General features: G+C 40.7%; 1 protein-coding gene and 1 long non-coding RNA gene across 4 annotated transcripts in view; one reads left to right on the top strand and one right to left on the bottom strand.

The window, feature by feature from the left end:
• Positions 1–5,606: 5,606 nt before the first annotated feature.
• On the bottom strand, positions 5,607–8,859 carry LOC121088705. Of its 3 annotated transcripts, none has more exons than XR_005828015.1 (3): positions 8,611–8,859; positions 8,029–8,134; positions 5,607–7,942 (listed from the first exon to the last, which is right to left on the bottom strand). It is a non-coding gene; the product is annotated as an uncharacterized LOC121088705 (long non-coding RNA). The 3 variants fall into 3 exon arrangements; XR_005828016.1 differs by having other exon boundaries at positions 8,029–8,350; XR_005828017.1 differs by lacking the exon at positions 8,611–8,859 and adding an exon at positions 8,228–8,585.
• A 44-nt stretch (positions 8,860–8,903) lies between these two features.
• The window catches only part of CAPZA2 (capping actin protein of muscle Z-line subunit alpha 2), a 30,542-nt gene continuing 19,604 nt past the window's right edge, over positions 8,904–19,841 (top strand). Inside the window, exon 1 of the mRNA XM_040595165.1 lies at positions 8,904–9,028. Coding sequence (XP_040451099.1) covers positions 8,990–9,028 — 39 coding nt within the window. The 5' untranslated portion in view covers positions 8,904–8,989. The remainder of the gene's footprint in view (positions 9,029–19,841) is intronic.

Here is a 19,841-nt window from a genome sequence, read left to right on the forward strand (position 1 = left end):
GTAATCCTGGCTCCCTTGTAGTCAGATGGAGACCTACTAATTACTGCAGCACCTAAAAATTGAGAACAATCAATTATTACAGTAATATATAGGACAACTTTTGTTAAAGGAGAACGGTAAGGGAAATTCCTTGGTTTCTTTTACATCCAAGGTGGTTTCACTGCATCCCTGTGCAGAGATAAAAAACGACAGCTCTCCCTAGGAAGCATATCTTGGGCTCTAAGGCCACAGGTAAGTTCTGACTGCTCTAGGCAGATTGCATCACAAACCGTGCCAGTCTTCCATTAAACAGTGCCAAATAAAATAAAAATAAAATTTAAAAGTCACAACTTTTAATAGATTAATAATAGATAATTATTTATCAATACACAACATGGCAACTATTTCAAAAGTAGATGACTGAAGTTATGTTCCCACATCAACATTCAGACACTGCCCTAATTTTCACAAACATTCACCATTCAGAACTTTTATTGAGGTCAGAAGCAAGTGTACTCAAGTACTAATTCTATGCATCATTCAGGGGCCAAATAATCAAAAGTAAAATTGCATTGCTTTACTTCAAAATCCTAACTCCTCTTCCTACTTTTTCTAATACGTGACATAGGATCAAAATTCAGGACCCACACCACTGTTAAGAAGCATGAAGTACCACTGTCTCTGAGGCATTTTTCTCTACACAGGCACAGAAATTCTCAGCCCTCCAGTCACAGCTGCTTGCACGGTTTACCTTTATTGAGATTTTATCTTCGTAAGACATTCAGTTCTACAGAGAGTAAAAGAAAAAAGAATTTGGACTCCTCCAGTGAATCACAACTTCATTAAACAAATCAGCACATTGGCCATTTCCTGTTGAAAAATAAAATTGCCAAACAATGTCTCCTTTAAAATGAAAGTAAATAAATCCAGCTAGAAGACTACATTTTACTTTCTCAGAAAGGAATAACTAAATATATAAACAGGAACAGACTCAGTGGGAGTGAAGGAAAGGAATTTTTGTGTTTTCTCATGGAGCTTTCAAAAATCAGGTAGCTGCTCTATTCCTGTAACAAGTCAATGGCTGGGAAAACCAGTGCTCCAGCCCCTTTGCTTTCCTCAGATTTATGTGCTTTCTCATAGCACCATCGCTGCTTTCTCCTGGTCTGCTTTTCTCTTCTCAACCTATCCTGGTACAGAACAAAGGCAAACAAATGATGTACATCAAAGAGACGCTAGACTGGTTCAGGTTGGAGAAGTCTCAGAGCTATTGTAAGGCACACAGTTATCTTAAAGGCCTTCTTCAGCCATTATGGGGTGGAGAACCCTTACACTTTGATTTTTCTCCCCTTCGTCCTCTCCCTTTCCTAATGCTGCTCTATCTCTGTATTATCAATAGCTACTGATACAGCATTCCTGATGTCCATGCAGGAACTGCAATGAAGGCCATACTAAAACACAGCCCTCTTGGTACAAAGTCCTTTGTGGGTAAGTGTGTGATTTACCTCGCTGAGGAGCGCAAAGCAATGCTGAATTACAAGTGTAGCCCTTTCTCTTCCCTTAGCCTTGTAACTTCAGCTGTCCTTTTTTTTTTTTTCCTCCTTAGCCCTTGTCCTGCTTCCTCAGTCCTTCACCTTCTTGGCCTTTGATTGTGTAACACTGAAAGGGGATCTGGCTGTCATAACACGGGCACCTAATATTTAGCCAGCTGGGTCTGAACTAGCCACCTCATTACAGCCAATAATCTTACTCTAAGGCAGATGTCTTAACTAGGTCAGGTGAATCTCACCCTTGGAGCGTTTATTTCGCCCTGTTAATGTAACGGGAGCGGAAGGTTCACCAGCTCAGACTCACGCGTTCATAAGTTAGGTATCAAAAATCCTCCCCAAATAATCCCATTTCAAATACTCTGCTAAACCTTTTTACAGACCTTCTGCTTGACCCTGGTCTTTGTCTCCCCTGTTTCATCAATACCCACTCTAACCTCAGTAATTTCCCTGGTACTTTTTCTTTGCTCCCCTTTAAAAGCCAGATCCCCTTCTGTACACCATCCTCGCAGGATCCAGTTCATTACACTCCAACTATACTCTCTCTTCTTCAGCTTTTCCACGGAGCCACTTCCATTCTCACTTGACTCTCTTTCCATCATCTGCTGAACAGGAAAAGGGCTCAAAGAGTCATGCCATACGATGTGAGAGAGGATTGCTTCAGAATCTTCCTTGCTACCTTCTCTGCAACGCAGGCCACAAGACTCCGTAAGTCCTTGCTGAACTCCAGAATGTATCTTTAAGAAAAACAGTCTAAAATTACTAGTGCCAATGTTGCCTTGGTTAAATTGTTCCAGCAGTCAACTACTCTGACAATTGATACAAACTTTATTTATTAATACTATGGGGGTTTTTAGCCTGAATTTGTCCTGTTTTACCTTCTGGCCATCAATCCTGTAATATCCCAATATATCAAAACATCCTATTAATAACTTTCTGATCTCCCAATAAGTACTCGCAAACCTTTAAGCTTTTTGCTGATAAACCAAGCAGATTGGATTGCTCAGATTTTGCAGTCCCTGATTATTGTTTGAACCCTTTGCATTACATGAATGAAACCCTCTAGCTGTACTCTCTACAGCTAATTTATTTATCTTTGAAAAACAGCCTGTAAAATAGACATACTAATACTTTTCTTTACTAAGCATTGTCACAGCACATGGCTATGATATATTTATTAATAAAATATTTATCGCTGTAGCACACTTATGTTTAAGTTAGCAGCTTTTCCACAGACACAGTAAAAAACGTTAGACAAGACTTTTCTAGTTGTCCTGTTTTTCTGAATACTCTGGTGCTATAATTTAAACCCCTAAAATTGCTCAGTCCTGGCAATCCATCATGCACTGCTAACTTCAAGAATACTTTTAGAATGCACTTTTACTATGCTGTTTTTCTTCACATTGCATCAGAATGAAATAAATTAGCATTAAGATATTCTGTAATGAAAGATGTTTTATAAGCAGTCACTTTGCTTGACAGCACTTCATTTTACATTTCAGAAGGAAACCAGGATTCTTGCATCAGAGACTTTTGGATGAAGCACTTTTGCAAGTCTGACAGCTTTATCAAACAATACACTCAAGAAGTCAAAGGGCAGGTGAAAAAAAGAATTCAGCAGGTAGAGACATTTTGAAAGCTAACGCTGTGGCTTTAAAATAGTTAACATCAAAACAGCAGATTTAACAAACATGTTAGGAGAAACCTACAGACACATATACCATGCATAAAGATTATAGGCTTCGGAATCAGTAGAACATGAATTTTTTTTGGCACCTCTGAAAATCTATACATAATTCGGATTACATAAGCATTGCTCCTTTCAAAGGATAGCTTGGGACTGACTAGAACCAAAAGGAGATGTTTTGGTATGCGGCACTTCATCTTTACCATCTCCCCGTTGTCTTTGCAGATGCTATTGCACTATTGCCTGTTGCCTTCAAAGATCTGCAACCTCCTTACATCTGCTGCAGCAGGAGTGGCAGCCAACAAGACTTAGGTGTATTTCCTTCCTTTGGTTTCCTTCCTCTAAAATGCTCAACACTTGCTCTTTTTCACCCTACTTTTGCACATTCCCATCCCTAAATAAAAAACACAAATAAATAATCCCACTGTTAGTTCTTCAAAAAGCAGATCTGCTTTGAAGCACCTCAGTTGATGGGAGAACTAAATCTTGTCATCGGTGAAGTAAACTACTGGCCTGCACTTTAAGATAAATCTAAGAAACAACATGGGTATTTAATTCCTAAAACACAGGTACATGTTCAAAGAAAGGCAAATGTAAGACTTTGAATTTAAATTACATAAGGCAAAATATATAGCTGACTATTCTTGGAGGGGATGGGGTGGAGAAAGAAGCTGAGAATAGAAAGAGAGTAGGAAGTCACAGAGCAAGCCTGGATAAGATCTGAATGCAATCCTAAGAGGAACTAAAAGGAGCTTCTGGGGTAAATGTGACCTAAAACTGATCAAATAAATCCACTCTACATATTGAGTTGTAATTATGTCTAAGTAGTTATGACATACATAGTCTCTATGAAAAACATAGAATATGATGCAAGTGTAATAAAGCTTGTAAAAATATTATGGTTGTCAAGCATAGAGAATATTATGACAATCTTAAAAATGCCACAAGTAAGCAAGACCATGGACTTGATGAGCAAAGAAACCAAAAGGCAGTAAATGCTAAAGTATTAAAAAAAACCTTGATATAAGACAAGACATTTTTTACAGTGACAATAATCAATAACTGAAACCAACTCCCCATGAAAGTGCTAGAGTCCCATCACTGGAGGTTTTCAAGATGCAATTGGACAGGGCGCTAGATAATCTCACCTATGCTTCCTTTGCCACAAAAGGTTGGAGAAAAGGATCTTTCAAGGTCCCTTCCAACCTGGGCTGTTCTATGACTCTAAATGGGACCTCCACAGTAGGTGAAGGGCTACTGAATCATTCTCTTGAATGTCTGTTGTGGCCCAGAAGATCCTAAGTGTTATCTAAGAAGGAAGCTCGGTCTCAGGTTTGCTCTACAGTTGCACTTTATTAGTTTTCTTCCTGTCACAGCTTTCCTTCCAACACTGTTGTAAGGATTTAACATTAAACTTCTCTAAACCAAACTTACTTGCTTTTGCTGCTAAGGTTCCATAAGGGCCAAAGAGCAAACTGCGAGCTTTGCAAACACCAGCTCCCCCAAAATACGGACATAAACTGGCAGGTAATTCCCAAGGCCCTAAGATCTGACATGTATCTGGGAATCTCAGCAACTGGAGTATGCCTCCCACCAACCTGCAGGAATGTGAGGATATATACCAACAGGCAGGGATGCAGGGAGATGGTCCCCACAAACAGGAGCAGGCAGCAGGGACACAGCCCGCCACACCTTTCTGAGCACTCCTCCTGTCCCACTGCCAGCAGCACCACCTGAGTGGGGCTCAGAGCTTGGCCAGAGTCCACCTTTGTCCTAGGAAACAGAGCGCGGTACATCCTCCAGATTAAACAAGTCGGCACCAAATAAACCTCTCATCCATTTGGCCTCTGAATAGATGCGATAGGTCAAATGTCAATTGCCTGCCTTGAATATGAAAAATGCAAACGTAAATTATTTTTTTCTTGTGTTGTTTACAGTCTTTGGGGCCAGTGCAGAAGGACAGAGGAAGTGTGCTGTGCTAACTCCTACATCCCATTGCCTCCTTGTTCAGGGGGGCTTTAGCACAGGAACTGCACTTCTCTCAAGCCAATTTGACCGCCCTGCAGGGAGACCATGCAGGAAGGACTGCTGGCCTTTTCCTCCCAGTGCCACTCGAGGGCCAGGGGTCTGGCCCTACACAGTCAATACAGAAAGAAATGACAGAAGCAGTACAACAAAATAGCAAGATGCTTGACTGGTAGCTCTATTGCTTCCAATTAGATGAAATAGAACTCAATAGCTGCCTTTTTTTTCCAATTCATTTTTCCCTCATTGCATCAGTAAACCACACACTGCTCATCAAACAGGTCTGCTAGCCCACAGTGAGATTCATGTAGCAGGACTAGATATCTACTAAGACATGAGCTAGCTAGCTAGTTAATAGAAGGATGTTTTGTTGTTCTGTATGTCATTGTAGTGCAAATTAACCTTTGATCAATGGTGGAGAGACACGGGCACATGAAGAAGATCACTACTATGGGTGAATTTTATAGCATGAGAAGATTTACTGGCTGGAAATTGACTGTATTCAATTTAAAACAGCAAGTAAAGATGTATGACTTCAGATAAGATGCATATAAATTCCAAACTAAGTCAGGTATCACTGCTATTACCTAAGTCACTACTTAATCTTGACATCCTTAAGACTCACATCCTAAAACATGTTCTGCATCTTCAGGATGATTTTTAGGCCATCTTTAAATTCCCTCTGAAATTTCAATATTCTTCCTGAAAAGACACACAAACACTCCAAAACACTGAGTCACAAGGCAAGAACGGTACTTATTTCTGTGTTATTATTCATTTCCCATTAAGTCCTAAGGTCACAGTAAAGCACCTGCCAGGGTGCTTTACACAGAAGGCTCCCATTAGCATCTACAATGACTACACAGACCTCCTCTGAATCATCAACTTCATCACGCTAACTTCACCAAACTTCAAGAAAAAAACTGGTATAAACATGGGACATCCAATAGATAGATACATTAACTCATGAGAAAACTATTCATATTTATTTGGTAAGATCTAAATTTTTGAACTATACTCTTAATACATATTACATAAAGCAACATCCTTGGCAACAACCCCTAGCTGGCAAATCCCATGTTTAAAATTAACAGAAACATTTCACAGACCTCCTCAGCTACTCTTAAGACTCCTGGGTGGAAGTTATAAAGTCCTGTTGCATGAAACCAAATGTTGTGCAATGCCTTCCCCTGCTACAGACCATTACCTTTTATTACTGAATCCAAATAATATATGTGAGATGTTCCAAAACCAAACATCCTTTAAATGTACCTTTTCAGCTCTACACTTCACCACTCTGCATATAGCAATGGCCTTATCAAACGTTAGGTTTGGTTGTCCTTTATTTTCTTCCTGACATGAATAAACTATTGTCCATTATCTTTACCCTCCATGGCTACAGATATTTTAAAACTCTTTTCAACATTCTTGAATAGGTCATGTTGTCTAACTTGTACTTTCCTTATTTTGACTTTTTTCCATTTCCATCCTTTGTTCATATATTCATTTTTGGTGCCATTGTAATTTCCACATATCCACTTGACAGTAACGACTTCTTACCCAGTATCACCTTCCCTTATTTACATGCAACAGTCCTATTAGGGCATCTAGAATTATAGCCTTGAAAAAATTGCCATAGTACACGTGGCAGCACTAATCTTCCTGTGCACATACTCATGCAAGAAAAACAGATGTGGATAAACTCTAGAGCATAACAAGATCCTTTGACTAGAAGCTGGCTACATTCATCCCACCAAGATGACTCAGATGTATCTCGAAACCTGTGATTTTCCAGTCAGCGATCAGCTTTTCCTTGTCCATCACAACTGGGATGAAGTACACTATGATCGACATTAAGAAAATGTGGTTTTTAAATGTCACCAGAGAGTTATTACTGGACATATAATTACTCCACCATATTTCCTTAAGTTTGAAGTAATAATAATAACTTTATTCTTCCCAGATGTTAGGAACAGACTGTTAAGAAGTTCAACTTATTCTCTAGCAAGATCAGGTAGTCCATGGCAGACCATATGTAATGAATTAGAAATTTAATTTATAAATTATTCTTCTGAAACTTCTCTGACTTTGAAACAGCTAATGGACACTGGCATAATACAGGAGCCTTTCTACCTTTTCCATCCTGAAGAACAATGTCTAACCATCAATTTCAACATCACAAAAGAATCAACCCACTAACTTCGTTATACCATATATATGTATATATGTATCATACAATCTTTCTCAAGCTCCAAATTATCTTACATATTTGAGTTTCCTATCATTAATGTGCAGTAAACTGAAAGATGTACCTCTTACAAAGAATGTAACATTTGGATTTACTTCATAATGCTTTAGTTGTCCTTTTTTTATTTTTATTGTTCTCTCAACTGCCCTTGCTCTTGTATCGTCCAGGAAATTGGTGCACATATTAATGAGATGAAGCTTACACACTTCCAATTTTATTCAGACTTTATCCCAGTGTTCCATAAAACCCAGTCTACTTGGCTAACACCAGTGTTTCCCATGTCCTTTCTATTTTCGACCAAGGAACACGAAGATTTTCTCAAAAAGGTCATCTGAGTCCTCTTTTGGTTTCCTTTTCAGTCCTCTGAAGTTTTTCACCTACAGAATGCTGTCTGCAACTGCCTTACTGTTGCCGGAACAGATCTTTATCAAAGCAGCTTCTCCTGCTTATCCGTTTTCCCTGGAACAAAACGGAACATCCCACTGTCTACCTGACCCTTGAAGTTCAATAATCCTCGTTAGGATGAAGCCACTGAGAAGGATTACCATCTTCTGCGCCACGGCTTGCTGGAAGCAAGGAAGCATTCCCAAGAAATGCCAACACATGCTGCCTCGTTCCATCACCACTCCCTGGGCATCTGCCCCTGGGTCACTGTTGTAAGAGGATACAGAATTTACAAAATTTCACGGGCCTCAAACCCACATAGTTTTTTGAGCTACAGAAATGCCGCCTTTCCTCTGTTACCGTTTTCCTTAAAACTTCTATTATGTCTTCTTCCAGGCAACCCTTGCAAGCCGCCATCTCAAACGCCCCTCGGTCTAGCTGCAGCACCATGCCCCTGGCACACATTCTTCACATTTTCTTACTCTTGTGGCAAAAAAAAACCCTTATTTATTTATTCTCCCATTTCCTCCCAACCACCACGTTCCTTTTCCACGCCCAGCCTTCCACAGCACAAACCACGTCACACGACCCCTCTCCTCAGCCTCATGGCCGGCCCCAAACGGCGCTCCCCAGACCCCTCCGGCCGGGCGCACGGCAGCCCCCACCCCGGCGGCCGCGGCCGCTGCCCCGAGATGCCCGAAACCCGGCAGCTCCCAGTCCCGTCTGCCCAAATCTCCAGCGACCTGACTGAAATGACGCCTTTAGCTAGTCACAGGGGGATGGGCAGGAACCCCTGCTGCTCATGTCCGAGGTGCCCTGCGGAGCGCAGCAGGCCCTGCCGCCCCGCTCCCCGCGACTCCCTCTGCCGCGACCCCCTGCCGCCGGCTGAGGCCTCCGCTTCCCTCCGAGCGAGCACCGCGACAGGGACCGCCCCACGGACACGGTCACCAACACGGGCGGGAAGGCGGCCACCGACCACCCGCCACTGCCCGCCGCCCCCCCGCGCCCTGCCGGGCCCCGCCGCGCGCATGCGTGGGGGCGGCACCTCCCAGCGCGCGAGGGCCCCGCCCTTCCTGCCTCGGAGGGAGGAGACGGGGGCGGCGGCCGGAGCCAGACGGGAAGATGGCGGACCTGGAGGAGCAGCTGTCCGATGAGGAGAAGGTAGGGGTGGGTGGGGGTGCTGCGCTCAGCCGGCTCGCCCTTTCGTCCGCCGGCCCTCTGAACCGGGAAGGCCGCGGGGCGAGCTCACCTCTCGCCCTGTGGTTCGCATTTTTACCGTCGCCCCGCGCCCGGGCCTGTCAGTCGGGGGGGCGGGAGGAGGGTCGGCGCGGCCCGGCCCCGCCGCATCTCTCGCCGCTCCTTGTACGGTGCGGGCCCGGCGGGAGGCGGGGCGCGGGGCCCGGTGAGGCGGTGGGCGCTTAGTCGGCTCCCCGCTGCTGCCCCTGCCCGGGGCGTGGCGGGGGGTACGGTGAGCGGGGACGGCGCGGAGAGGCAGAAGAGCCGCGGAAGGGCTCTCCCCTCCCCCCCGCCACTTCCCGTTTCCGAGGCGCCCTGTCTGTGCCAGCCGGCGGCTCCGGAGCACCGGCTCTGCCCTCCCCGCCCCCGGAGGGGCTGTGCGCCGCGGCCCTGGCCCCGGAGCAGCGCCGGCCTCGGCCATCGCCTCCCTTTTCACCTCCGCAGGCCGCGGGAGGAGATGCGGGACGGGAGATTTAGGAAAGGAGCGGGGAGCATGGGGTGAGGAAGGCTGGTTTGCTTACTATTAGGAGACAGTAACTAGGGAGGTGTAAGGTCAGGCAGCAAAGGGTCTGTGTTAACGAGATGTACGCCTGATCTCTTTATGGCAGTTAGAAACTTTTTAGATTTAAGACAAATTTTCCTATAAAAATCTCACGAGGAGCAGGGGATCTCCTCAGTTATCAGTGCTCCTTGTCTTCCTCTCTCGGACCCAGCTTCATGGCAGCTGCCTGTTTCAGAGCTAGGGTGTGGTGTTTTGTATGCATGGTGCACTTGCTCATCTCTTTATGTAATGCGTGGTTGTATTCACTTTCAACTTTAAAAACTTAGGTTTTCATGGCTGTGGAAGCTGTGAGATGACTTAGATGTGGGACACATCAATAAATGATGTTTCAGACTTTGATGTTAGAAGAAGGATGTCTGAAATGTCTGATTGGTTACAGTAAGGCAGATTAACAGGTTAACAGGGCCATGTTTCAGAACTACAGGTGCACTGATAAGCCAAGAGATGCACAGTACCAGGATCTCACTCTCTCTTCCCCAAGAGGCTTTCAGGCTGTGCCCACCTCAACTCACATTTAAATGCCACCTTTCTGTTGCTACAAGTAATAACATAGGCAAGAAGTATATGTGGTAATCCATGATTCTTTTAGCCCGTTGTAGAAAATACAAGTAACTAATCCAGTACATTGTTCCTAGAAGGTATGCTTGAAAATACTTAGACTACAAGTTATCGTGGCATCACTGAATGATTGAGGTTGGACCTCTGGAGGTCATTTTGGTCCACCACCACCCGCCCCCACTCATACAGGGTCATTTAGAGCAAGCTGCCCAGGACTGCGTGCAGATGGCTTTTGAAAATGTCCAAGGATTGAGACTCCACAACCTCCCTGGGCAACCTGTGCCAGTGGTTGGTTACCCTTCCAGTAAAAAAGTGTTTCCTTATGCTCAGATGGCACTTCCTGTGTTTCATTTTGTGCCCATTGCCTCTTTTCCAGTCAAATAATAAAAGATACAGTGACAGTTTTATTTTGCCTCTGTATGGTCTGAGACGTGCTGCCTGGGCTTTTGTGACTAATGAAGTCACCAAACTTTCTTCTGTCTGTTAATACCAGTTTTTCTTTTCTCCCCAAATGGGTGCAGACATTCTAGAGACTCTTCCTGGCTCGGTATAAGTGAACAGAATCTCTGCCATTGTAAACTTAAATTGATTCTTTTATCTGCTTCAGTCCCATGTAAAATTGATTGTCTGATGTGAGTGGAATTTTCCAAGCCTGGCAGTATATTTTCTTGGCTAATAAAGCAAAGATGGGTAACACTGCAAACTCTTGGAAAAGCAGGCAAATAGCCATGCAGATCTTGTGATGCCTTAAGGTTTTAATTCTGATACATTTAAGTTGTGCTATCACTTTACAATGAAAATGTTATCTCAGATGTTCAGTTTTACTGAGCTAAAAAAAAGTCTGCCGGATAGCATTTGAAAAGCACACCCTTCTCACCCATCCAGTTGAGACTATAAATAAATGTAGGAGTGGAGTCAGAGACACTAACATTCATTTTCATGGGGAATAAATCACGTTGCTCCTTCATATACTTTTTTCCTGTGATATGGAACTGATAGTACTGAAGGCTGACGCAGATGATGATGGTATAGCTATATAGTTTTTTGGATAATGTCAAATAGAGATGTAACTAGAACACTGGTTGAAACTGCTGAAATTCAAGGAGGGAAGAAGGTGAGCAAAATAACACACTTTTTTGTACCAGACTCCTAATAATGCTGTAAAAGCTAAGTACATAGGAGATCAAGTAATGTGGTGATACAAGTTCTGAAAGGTCTTTGATGCATATCTTTGTGTACAGTCAGTAGATTTGAGTGGTGAAGGCAGTAAGCAATTCCATTTTTAGCAGTTAAACTTCCCTGTTCCTATCTAGTAGTCAGTTTAAGATGGCTGCATTTAGCTCTAATGTAATTCAGGTTTAAAACTTGCAGTGTTTAGCATAATTGAGAATACAGAAGGGGCATGAATTGCAATAGTGGCAAAACAGAGTCACAGTTCAGTTAAAGAAGCTTTAAAACCAAGGGAAGAGGAGAGTCAGCTACCAGAAGGAACATGATTTCTTAACTGGTTTTTTGAACCCAGTTGTGTTCCTTGGATTCACGTTTTAGCATGAGATTTTTGAAGCCTTGCTTATCTTTCAGTGATGATAGTAAGTGTGAGGATAAATTTGCAGAAGTTTTTTTCAAGAAAAAAAAAATAATCTGAGAGCTCTGTAGTAAATATGGTGCGTAAGATTTGTGTACATCCACAGGTCTGAAGTTGAGCCGTTGCCGGTGAAAGTTACTGACTTTCACATCCAGTACAAGGGATTTTCCAGTGCTAAAACCAGCTTCTGTTGAGACACACTGTTTTGCAGTTGCTTTATTCATGTAGGTCACTGAAAGTTCAGAAGCTTTTAGATAGGTGGAATAACATAAGCTTATGTTTGCTTCAGTCTATAAATAAAAATATGGTCTGAGAGGTGGAAATCTTGAAGCCTTGAACTCTTAAGAGAGATAGCAATGGGAAGTCATTGCTTTTGTACCCTTCCTATGGATAATGCATCCTCACCTAACAAGTTCTGAATGCAAAACCTATTTATTTATCCAGCATATTTGAAGTAGTTTTATTAAAGTCTAGTAACTGGTTTTTGTACTTCTAATTTTATGGCAGTTTCTGTAGAAATTGTTGTCCTACTAGAGGCTGTCAGACTAATAAGCATATATGAAACGTTTTATAATGAGCATATTAGTGTGAATATAAAAGCTACAGTTTATCAACATGAATATAGGCAATGATTAATGGAAGGTACTGATGTTACTGTAAAAATTGCATTTACTAATGTAAATATTCATTAACAAACAGTGCAAGTGCAAAACAAGACTAAAACTATCTAAATCATAAAACTAGCGTTCTGCAGTCTGGTTTTGGTGACTTGAAGGGATGTGTTTGTTGTAGATATTTTTTTAATATCATTAATATGAATCCTGTTCTGTACAAAGCACAGGAGTTAAATAGCTGTGTTAAGATAAAGCCTGAGAAAATCAGGATGCCTTCAGGGAGGAAAGCAAAGAATCCTCATAGGAAAGGATAACACATCTCGTTTTTTAACGCACAATTAGCTTTTGCATTCCTTAAAATTCTGAGCATATAAATACAGGAATTGTCAAACATGATTTTTAAAAAAGGAACCACACCTCTTTCAGTAAGGTTGTCTCAGTAGTTCCACTTGCTCAGGAAGGTGAGATTTGACAGTAAGTCATCTTGCTCTAACTAGAGCAAAACTTCTCTTCTGATGAGGAAGTAGTTCCATTTGTGAAAATGAGCTGGCACTGCTTCCAGGCATTTTCTAGTGCATTGGGTAACTTTGTAACTTCTCAAATGAGGTGTCAAAACCTGCAAGTCTAAGTAATGAAGGTGGATGTCTTATGCAGCGTAGTTTTGTCAGATTGTTTAAGGAAAACTTGTTTCTTTAGTCTTTGAGATGAAAAATCTATGCCAGTAAAATGTGTTCTCTCGTATGCAACTTCATATTTAAACATAATACATTAGCAATAAGCAGAATTTTCTGACAAAAAATGTCATTTTTTTAAAATCTTTACAAGTATTAAAGCAAGATGTGCTCTAAATCGTTCATTTTGGAAGGATCTTAAATTCTGACTTCTAGAATTGCCCTGAATGACACTTGGATACCGTAGACAATTAGAAGTGGAAGGTGTTGGAGTAGAAGCAAGTTTTGAATAGCCTTTTCAGGGTATAATTGCACTGTAATCGGTAAGGTAAACTTAAGGTATAGTTTTGCAAGTGTCCTTGATGTTCTTTGTAGTTCATCAGTGTATGCTTTGTTTTATGTTTAAAAGCGCAGCTTTGCTAGTGTGTGTAGCAGGAAGACCTTGTGAGCTCTCTGATTTTTGTTTACATTTAAATTCTGAATGGAACTGGAAATGCTGTAGCAGGTTCCTGTGAAAGGTTGAAAAACCTTTAATACTTAAATGTGAAATAAGTCAGTTACTCTTTAAGCATCTTCTGTTTCATTTACTGTATTATCAAAGCTGTGAAAGTTAATGTTTTTCCACAAGTGAAACCTAGCAGAAGTTGTCTGGAAGGAATTGTTTTTACAAAGGTAAAGTTAAACTCAACGGTTATGCTTCAATAGTATTTTGAGGAAAATATTTAATAAGAATGAGGAAGTTGGGAGTGTTTCTCAGACTGACATGTAATTCTGAATATGGCAGTCCTTCCAAGATTAAGATTTTTATGTACATTCTGAGATATTGCAGTGTCTTGTCTTGGGTTAGAAATTATTTTTTTTTAATACCCTTGAGATTGAAGGACAGAACTGAAATTTTAATTGCTTTGGGAAATTACGGAAGTGTTCAACACTGTCTAAAAGAGTTATCATACACTGTATATTTAACTGCAAATAATAACTTCATTTATTTGTGCAGTCATACATGCTGGAAGAAGTTTCTGGAGGTAACTCGAATGCTGCTCCGTCAAAGCAGGCCAATGTAGATCAGGTTGCTTAGGGACTTGCTGTCTTGAGTTTTGGGTATCCAAGGAGGGAGACTGCACAGGCTTTCTGGGTGACATGTTGCAATGTTTGACTGCGCCCATGGGTCAGAAACTTTTCCTAATATTTGTTTCAGTTTGTGTCCAATGCTGTTTCTCTCTTCCCTGTGCACCTCCATAGAAAGTTACTAGGCAAAGCAAAATTGTCTTTGTTCTTGACAAATTAAAAGTAATTATCTGAAGCTTGAAGATTAATACAAATGAAGCCTGTTATTCTAAATATAAGATCAATGATTTCTAAAACTGCAGTTCATATATTCTTTTGTTATTAGTAGTTTGAAGAAATTAGGTACTCTGTGTGGATTATGACTTTTACTGTGTCACGTAATGCAGTGGGCACCTCAGGACCATCGAAAGCCCTGTTGTTGCTGCCTTTGTGCTCGCAGAACTCTAGTGGAAGGTTGCTACCCAGGAAACCTCACAGCTGAAGTAGATGAGAGAAACAAATTGAACCAGCAATAGAGAAGAGTAATAGAACAAATTATTGGCAAATCCAATAATGAAACCAGAGACAATAATTTGTTATATAACAGGTAAGGTCCTATTGCCTGCCAACACAGTCATCAACCTACACAGTTCTGCTGTGAGATACCATCTTTGGTTGATTTAAATTTTGGCAGTCAAAGAGGAACAGGCTAAGAATTGTAGCTGCATTATTTAGCTAATCAATTTATTCTTCTTGGCAGTGCTGTACAATATTCACTTCCAGTTTCTGAAAGAGTGTAAAGGAGTTTGAACTACTCATGCAGAAATGAAAGCAGATTTTTCAGCATATGGGAATTACTTTTTTTTTACCCTTAAGTAAAAAGCTTCTGAAATGTAAAATATTTCAAATACTTTCTTAACTTGACAGAAGGCATTAAAACTTTCAAACTAACAGGTAACTTTGAGATAGAATTTTAAGACATTGGAATTGGGAGAAGAAGTACAGTTAAGGTCACACCTTTTTCTATGACTTCTAATAAAGGCTTTTTTTATAGAGCAAACTCTGATATTGTTCCTTTTCTCTCCCTGCTGCTGTTGAATCTAGGCTTGATGTCCTTGGAGTACCTGACTGTAAAAAAATGATCTTGGAGTAGTAGGAAGAGTCACTTTAAAAATTTAAAAATTTAGGCTTTGTGGTGGAAGAATGCTTTGCAAATGTGAACCAGGTGCTGCTTAGGTTATAGTAGGTGCCACTCTAAAGATTGCTGAGAGAGCGAGAGGTCTCATTGCTGTAACTGTGGAGCACATTTGTTGGGCTAACAGAACATCCTGATTCTGTATGTGGGAGGTAATGCTATTGGTTTTTAAAAGTCTTGGACACTTCTTAAAGCTTTTACTTCTCAAACGGAAGTTAATGCTTTCGCTTTTCACTAAATGTTAAATTTTATTACTAGTTCAGTTTTCAATTAATGACTTCTGCAAGGAAATTCTGAAAAAAATTTTAATGCTTATTATTTGTTGTCTATCTTATCCATAAGCAAAGTATGCAATGGCTCAGCTTCTAAAGGTTTTATGGCTAAGATATACTCAAATTTACATCACACCAACGACTACGTTAGACCTTTGTCAAAAGGTATGAGATTTCTATTTCAGAAAGGAAGTGCTAGCCTCTAGCAGCATGCTTTTCAAAACCATATTTTGTTTCTTGGATTGATTACATATGTTGGGGTTTCACTCCACAATGAAATAGGAGGTACCAAAGAATTTGGTTAGAGATGCTGCTATTTTAAAGCACCCAATATGTAGTCTCCTGAGAGTGGAACTTAATGCGACTTTATTAGACACATCTCCCATTAATCCTCTAAATTTTATTTTCCCTCATCCTCTCTTTTTTTTCTTTTTCCCTCCATCTCACATGGGTGTTTTTTTTTCCTTTGCTTTTTTAAATTTTCTCAGAAGCCCCTTTGGAAGTTACTGAAAGCAACTTTTGCCCAGCTTGTGAACCTGAGATGTTCTTAATTCCCCCCCCCCCCCGGTTGGTCATATTATGAGCTTACATGTACATACCTGGAAAAAGCACTACTATGTTAAAGATAAAAACTTGCAGTAAAGATGCTGTAGGGAAGAATGTTTTGTATGATAAATAGGGAGCATGCAGTGCTATTGTTAATTTTAGAATCGTTTTTGCATGTGTGTGGTTTTCTAGATTTGTTTTCCAGCCAACTACTGAGAAGATACAGGTTTTCAGAGAAATACAGATATGGGGGGAAATAATATAATGTATTCTACTGTCTGTATTATAATTGTAAGCAAATTTTTTTTTTCAGTTCAGAGCTTTTAGTAATTGATGGTGATAGCTGAAGCTGAAGTTTCAGGTTGATCTTGATCCTTTGATGTCTACAAAGCATAATTGTTTCACTAATTTGAGACCAGTACAGTTCTTTTAATATGTTTCTAAATTAAAATATAGGAAGTGCATGACATAAAAAAGTATTCAATTAGATATAGTCATGAGTAATAAAAGTAACTGCAAAATGGCATGGGGGAGAGACTTACCTTCTCAAATTTTTTTCTTGCTGGACCTGTGTATGACCCAAGTAACACACATTGCTTTCATCTTCCTCTTTGCTATCTGTACCTGATAAAAAGACTTTCAGAAGTCCTGGTTTGGGTTTATTTTTTAATCCTTCATCTTAATATGATGTGGTGTGTAAAGTTGATTTTAAGTTGGAGACTTTTATAATATTTACACTGCTGCTGAAAGACCCTGCAGTGAAACAGTCAGCACCTTTCAAAATGGCTATTTTTGTGAAAATAAGCCTCATTATCCAAGTTGCTGCTTTAGGTAGAAAGAATGCAGCTAGAATACCTCACGCTATGTAAGATTTACCTTTTGCACCACTGTTAAGTGCTGCTGCTGTTACATACTCTTAAATACTGTGTATTAAAAATAATTGCGGATAGCACGTGTTCTACAGACGCAGTGCAGCTTCAGGCATTACTGTGAAGGAAATGTCTGTTCAGTCAAAGCCATAGGCATGGAATGTGCCCCTCCTTTCCTGTGACACAGAACCACATTTTTGCAGTGTTTTCTTCCTCAGCTCTCCCAGAAGCAGAAGTGAATTGAATACTACAGTGCGTTTTTCAATTGAACTTGGTAGGAAAGCAGTGTTGCAACACTGCTTTTCGTATTCATTCCCTCTGCCAGAGTCACTGCCTTTGCTCCATGTTTGTGTGGGATTCTACATATTTCAGGATGCTTCTTCTCTATTTGAAATTATACCCGTGGGTATGGATGAGGTTTTATGAGATGCTGAGAAGACAGTTTTCTGCTGACATGGGGTAATCCCTTTCTCACACACGTTTTTCAGTGCTTGTCCAGCCGTTTGAAGGCTTATTTACCTTACTAAACTGGTAGCAGCTAGAAGCAATAATTATTTAAAGCTCTCTTGGTAAGTGAATTGGTTGCTAAGTTCTTGCCACCTTTTAAAGCTGTTCTTCAGCTAGATCAGTTTGCTTCTCTGGGTGCTTACATAAATAGATGAGCACTGATGATAGAAAGGAATTTGTAAAAATGGATCACAGGGCTTGTTTGGGAGGAGATGGGGAGATTGGTCGTAGCAACAGCAGCATGATATTAGATCAGGTTATGCCACTTTAAAAACGAGCTGACAGTGTTTCCTTTTTATTTTTGAAGCTGTATTGTAATTCCTGATGTAACATTCTGGGAAGTATCAAACCTAAGAATTTAATGAGCAATTGGAGCCAGTAATACCAAGTATCTTCCTGTCTAAAGGAGAAGCCAGTTACCTTATTTTTTTTTGTGGTTTTTAAACATTGAAGGGTTTGCAGACTCAAAAACTATGTTGATGTTTGCAGTACTGACAGAGCATCAGGCATTGTATCTTGCAGATGATTGAACCTTGATGTGCTACATGTGTCAATGTAAAATTAACTGTGACTGATAGAAGATGTTGGAACACTTTTGTTCATTGGAAAGTAAAGCTGCATACTGAAAAATAATGTCTCAGCTGAACTCAAAACACAAGTTTGAATCAAACTCATAACTCAATAAAACTAGACAAGTCTTTTGTCCAGTGTCACTCCAGGTAGTACAAGCAAGATCCCTGAATGATTGCATGTTATTGTGAATGTGAATCACAGGGTCTTGAGAGAATTGGAACTTAACTAGTTCAAATCAGCTTAACTGTGTTAATATTTCAGTAACTACAGGCTAATTGTGAGAAATGCCTGTAGCTACCTGTAAATAGAGTTCAGTGGGTCAAGACAAAGCCGTCTGCTTTAGCTGCCTGCAGAAAGGCTTCCTGAACCCACAAGAACTACAGCAGAAGGCATGACTGTGGGAATAGGGCTCTCTGGACTCCTTACTGTTCCTAGAGTAGAACCAAAGAGCTCCCTTCTCCCAAGTGTGATTCTTATCTATTTTTTTGCCAGACATATGTTCCTGTGAGTAGATTTGTTTTATGAGGAAGTGAGGGTGCTCGCAAGAATTCAGAATATAAATGCATGCTATACAATGCTTTGTGCTTGGTGTACACTTTAAGTAATCACTGATAAAAGTAACTTCTGGAAGCTTTCTTCTCCTGTGATTAGCAACAAAGTATTGTAGAGGTCTTCTGTTACCCCACACCCCCAAATTTTCATGCAGTTTTTAAATAGAAAGGGCTTTTAGTATCTACCTCACTATTTCATTTTTATTGCTCTGAAGCAGAAACTTTAACCTGTTTTGAATGTAGAGGAAGGGTGGGTCTCCCAGCTGCAAGGAGTTCACAGCTGAATTTGAAGTGATGTGTAGGAAAGAGCAAGGGCAAAGTATGTGGTTTCACAGCATCTTGGTTACCAGCATGTTTTTTCTGCACAGTTTGGCGGTTGATCGAAGGAGTGAGCTGTCAGGGTGCCTGGCAAACACAGTTGTATTTCAGTTAAGTTAAAAAGGGGAAGGGGGGACGACAACGACGACACACAAGCTACCTCGAGTGTTATTGTGAGGTGTACCCTAGCTGGTTATCAGGAATGAGCATATCTTAGCAGAGCTGACTGCGGCAGCAGGAGCCCCTGCACTGCTGTGAGTACATACATATTGCTGACCATATATAGGCACATACAGTGCAGAAGGTCAGGCTTTTTCAACCAGTGTCAGTTCCGATGTGCCAGGAGCAGGAAGAGTGGTTTGGAGGCATTGAAATATAGCTTATTTAAAATAAAACAGAACTTCAGAATGTCTCAGACTAGAAAAGCTGAAGAAGTAGGATTTCTCTGTGTATCTGATGGGTGTCATGCCTTGAGAGAAATTAGATTGTAAAATAAAGGCAGAAGTATGATAACAAGGCACTTAGTAGAATTGACACCGTTCTGTACATTGCTACCTCTGTGCTTGTGTAATCCAAAAACTGCAAATACTTTAGTAACTGAGTGTAGGCATTTGTTGATAGAGCAATTGTTTTAATCTCTAACAGAATGAAGAATTAGGCATTATTATGCCTCATATCCATCACGTACAACAAACCTGTCCTTTTCTCTTTTGCTGAGCCTCTCAGTTTGAATTTTTACCTTAATTGAAATAGTGTAATTTATAAAAATCAAAAAGCTTGTAACTGTTGTGATGAGTAGCGTTTGACTTCACTTGAATTGAGAAAGTAAATCTCACTAGCTCTTACCTACTGATATCAGACTTCCATTTA

This window comes from Falco naumanni, chromosome 5 (genome assembly GCF_017639655.2).
Source record: "Falco naumanni isolate bFalNau1 chromosome 5, bFalNau1.pat, whole genome shotgun sequence".
Lineage (NCBI taxonomy): Eukaryota > Metazoa > Chordata > Aves > Falconiformes > Falconidae > Falco > Falco naumanni.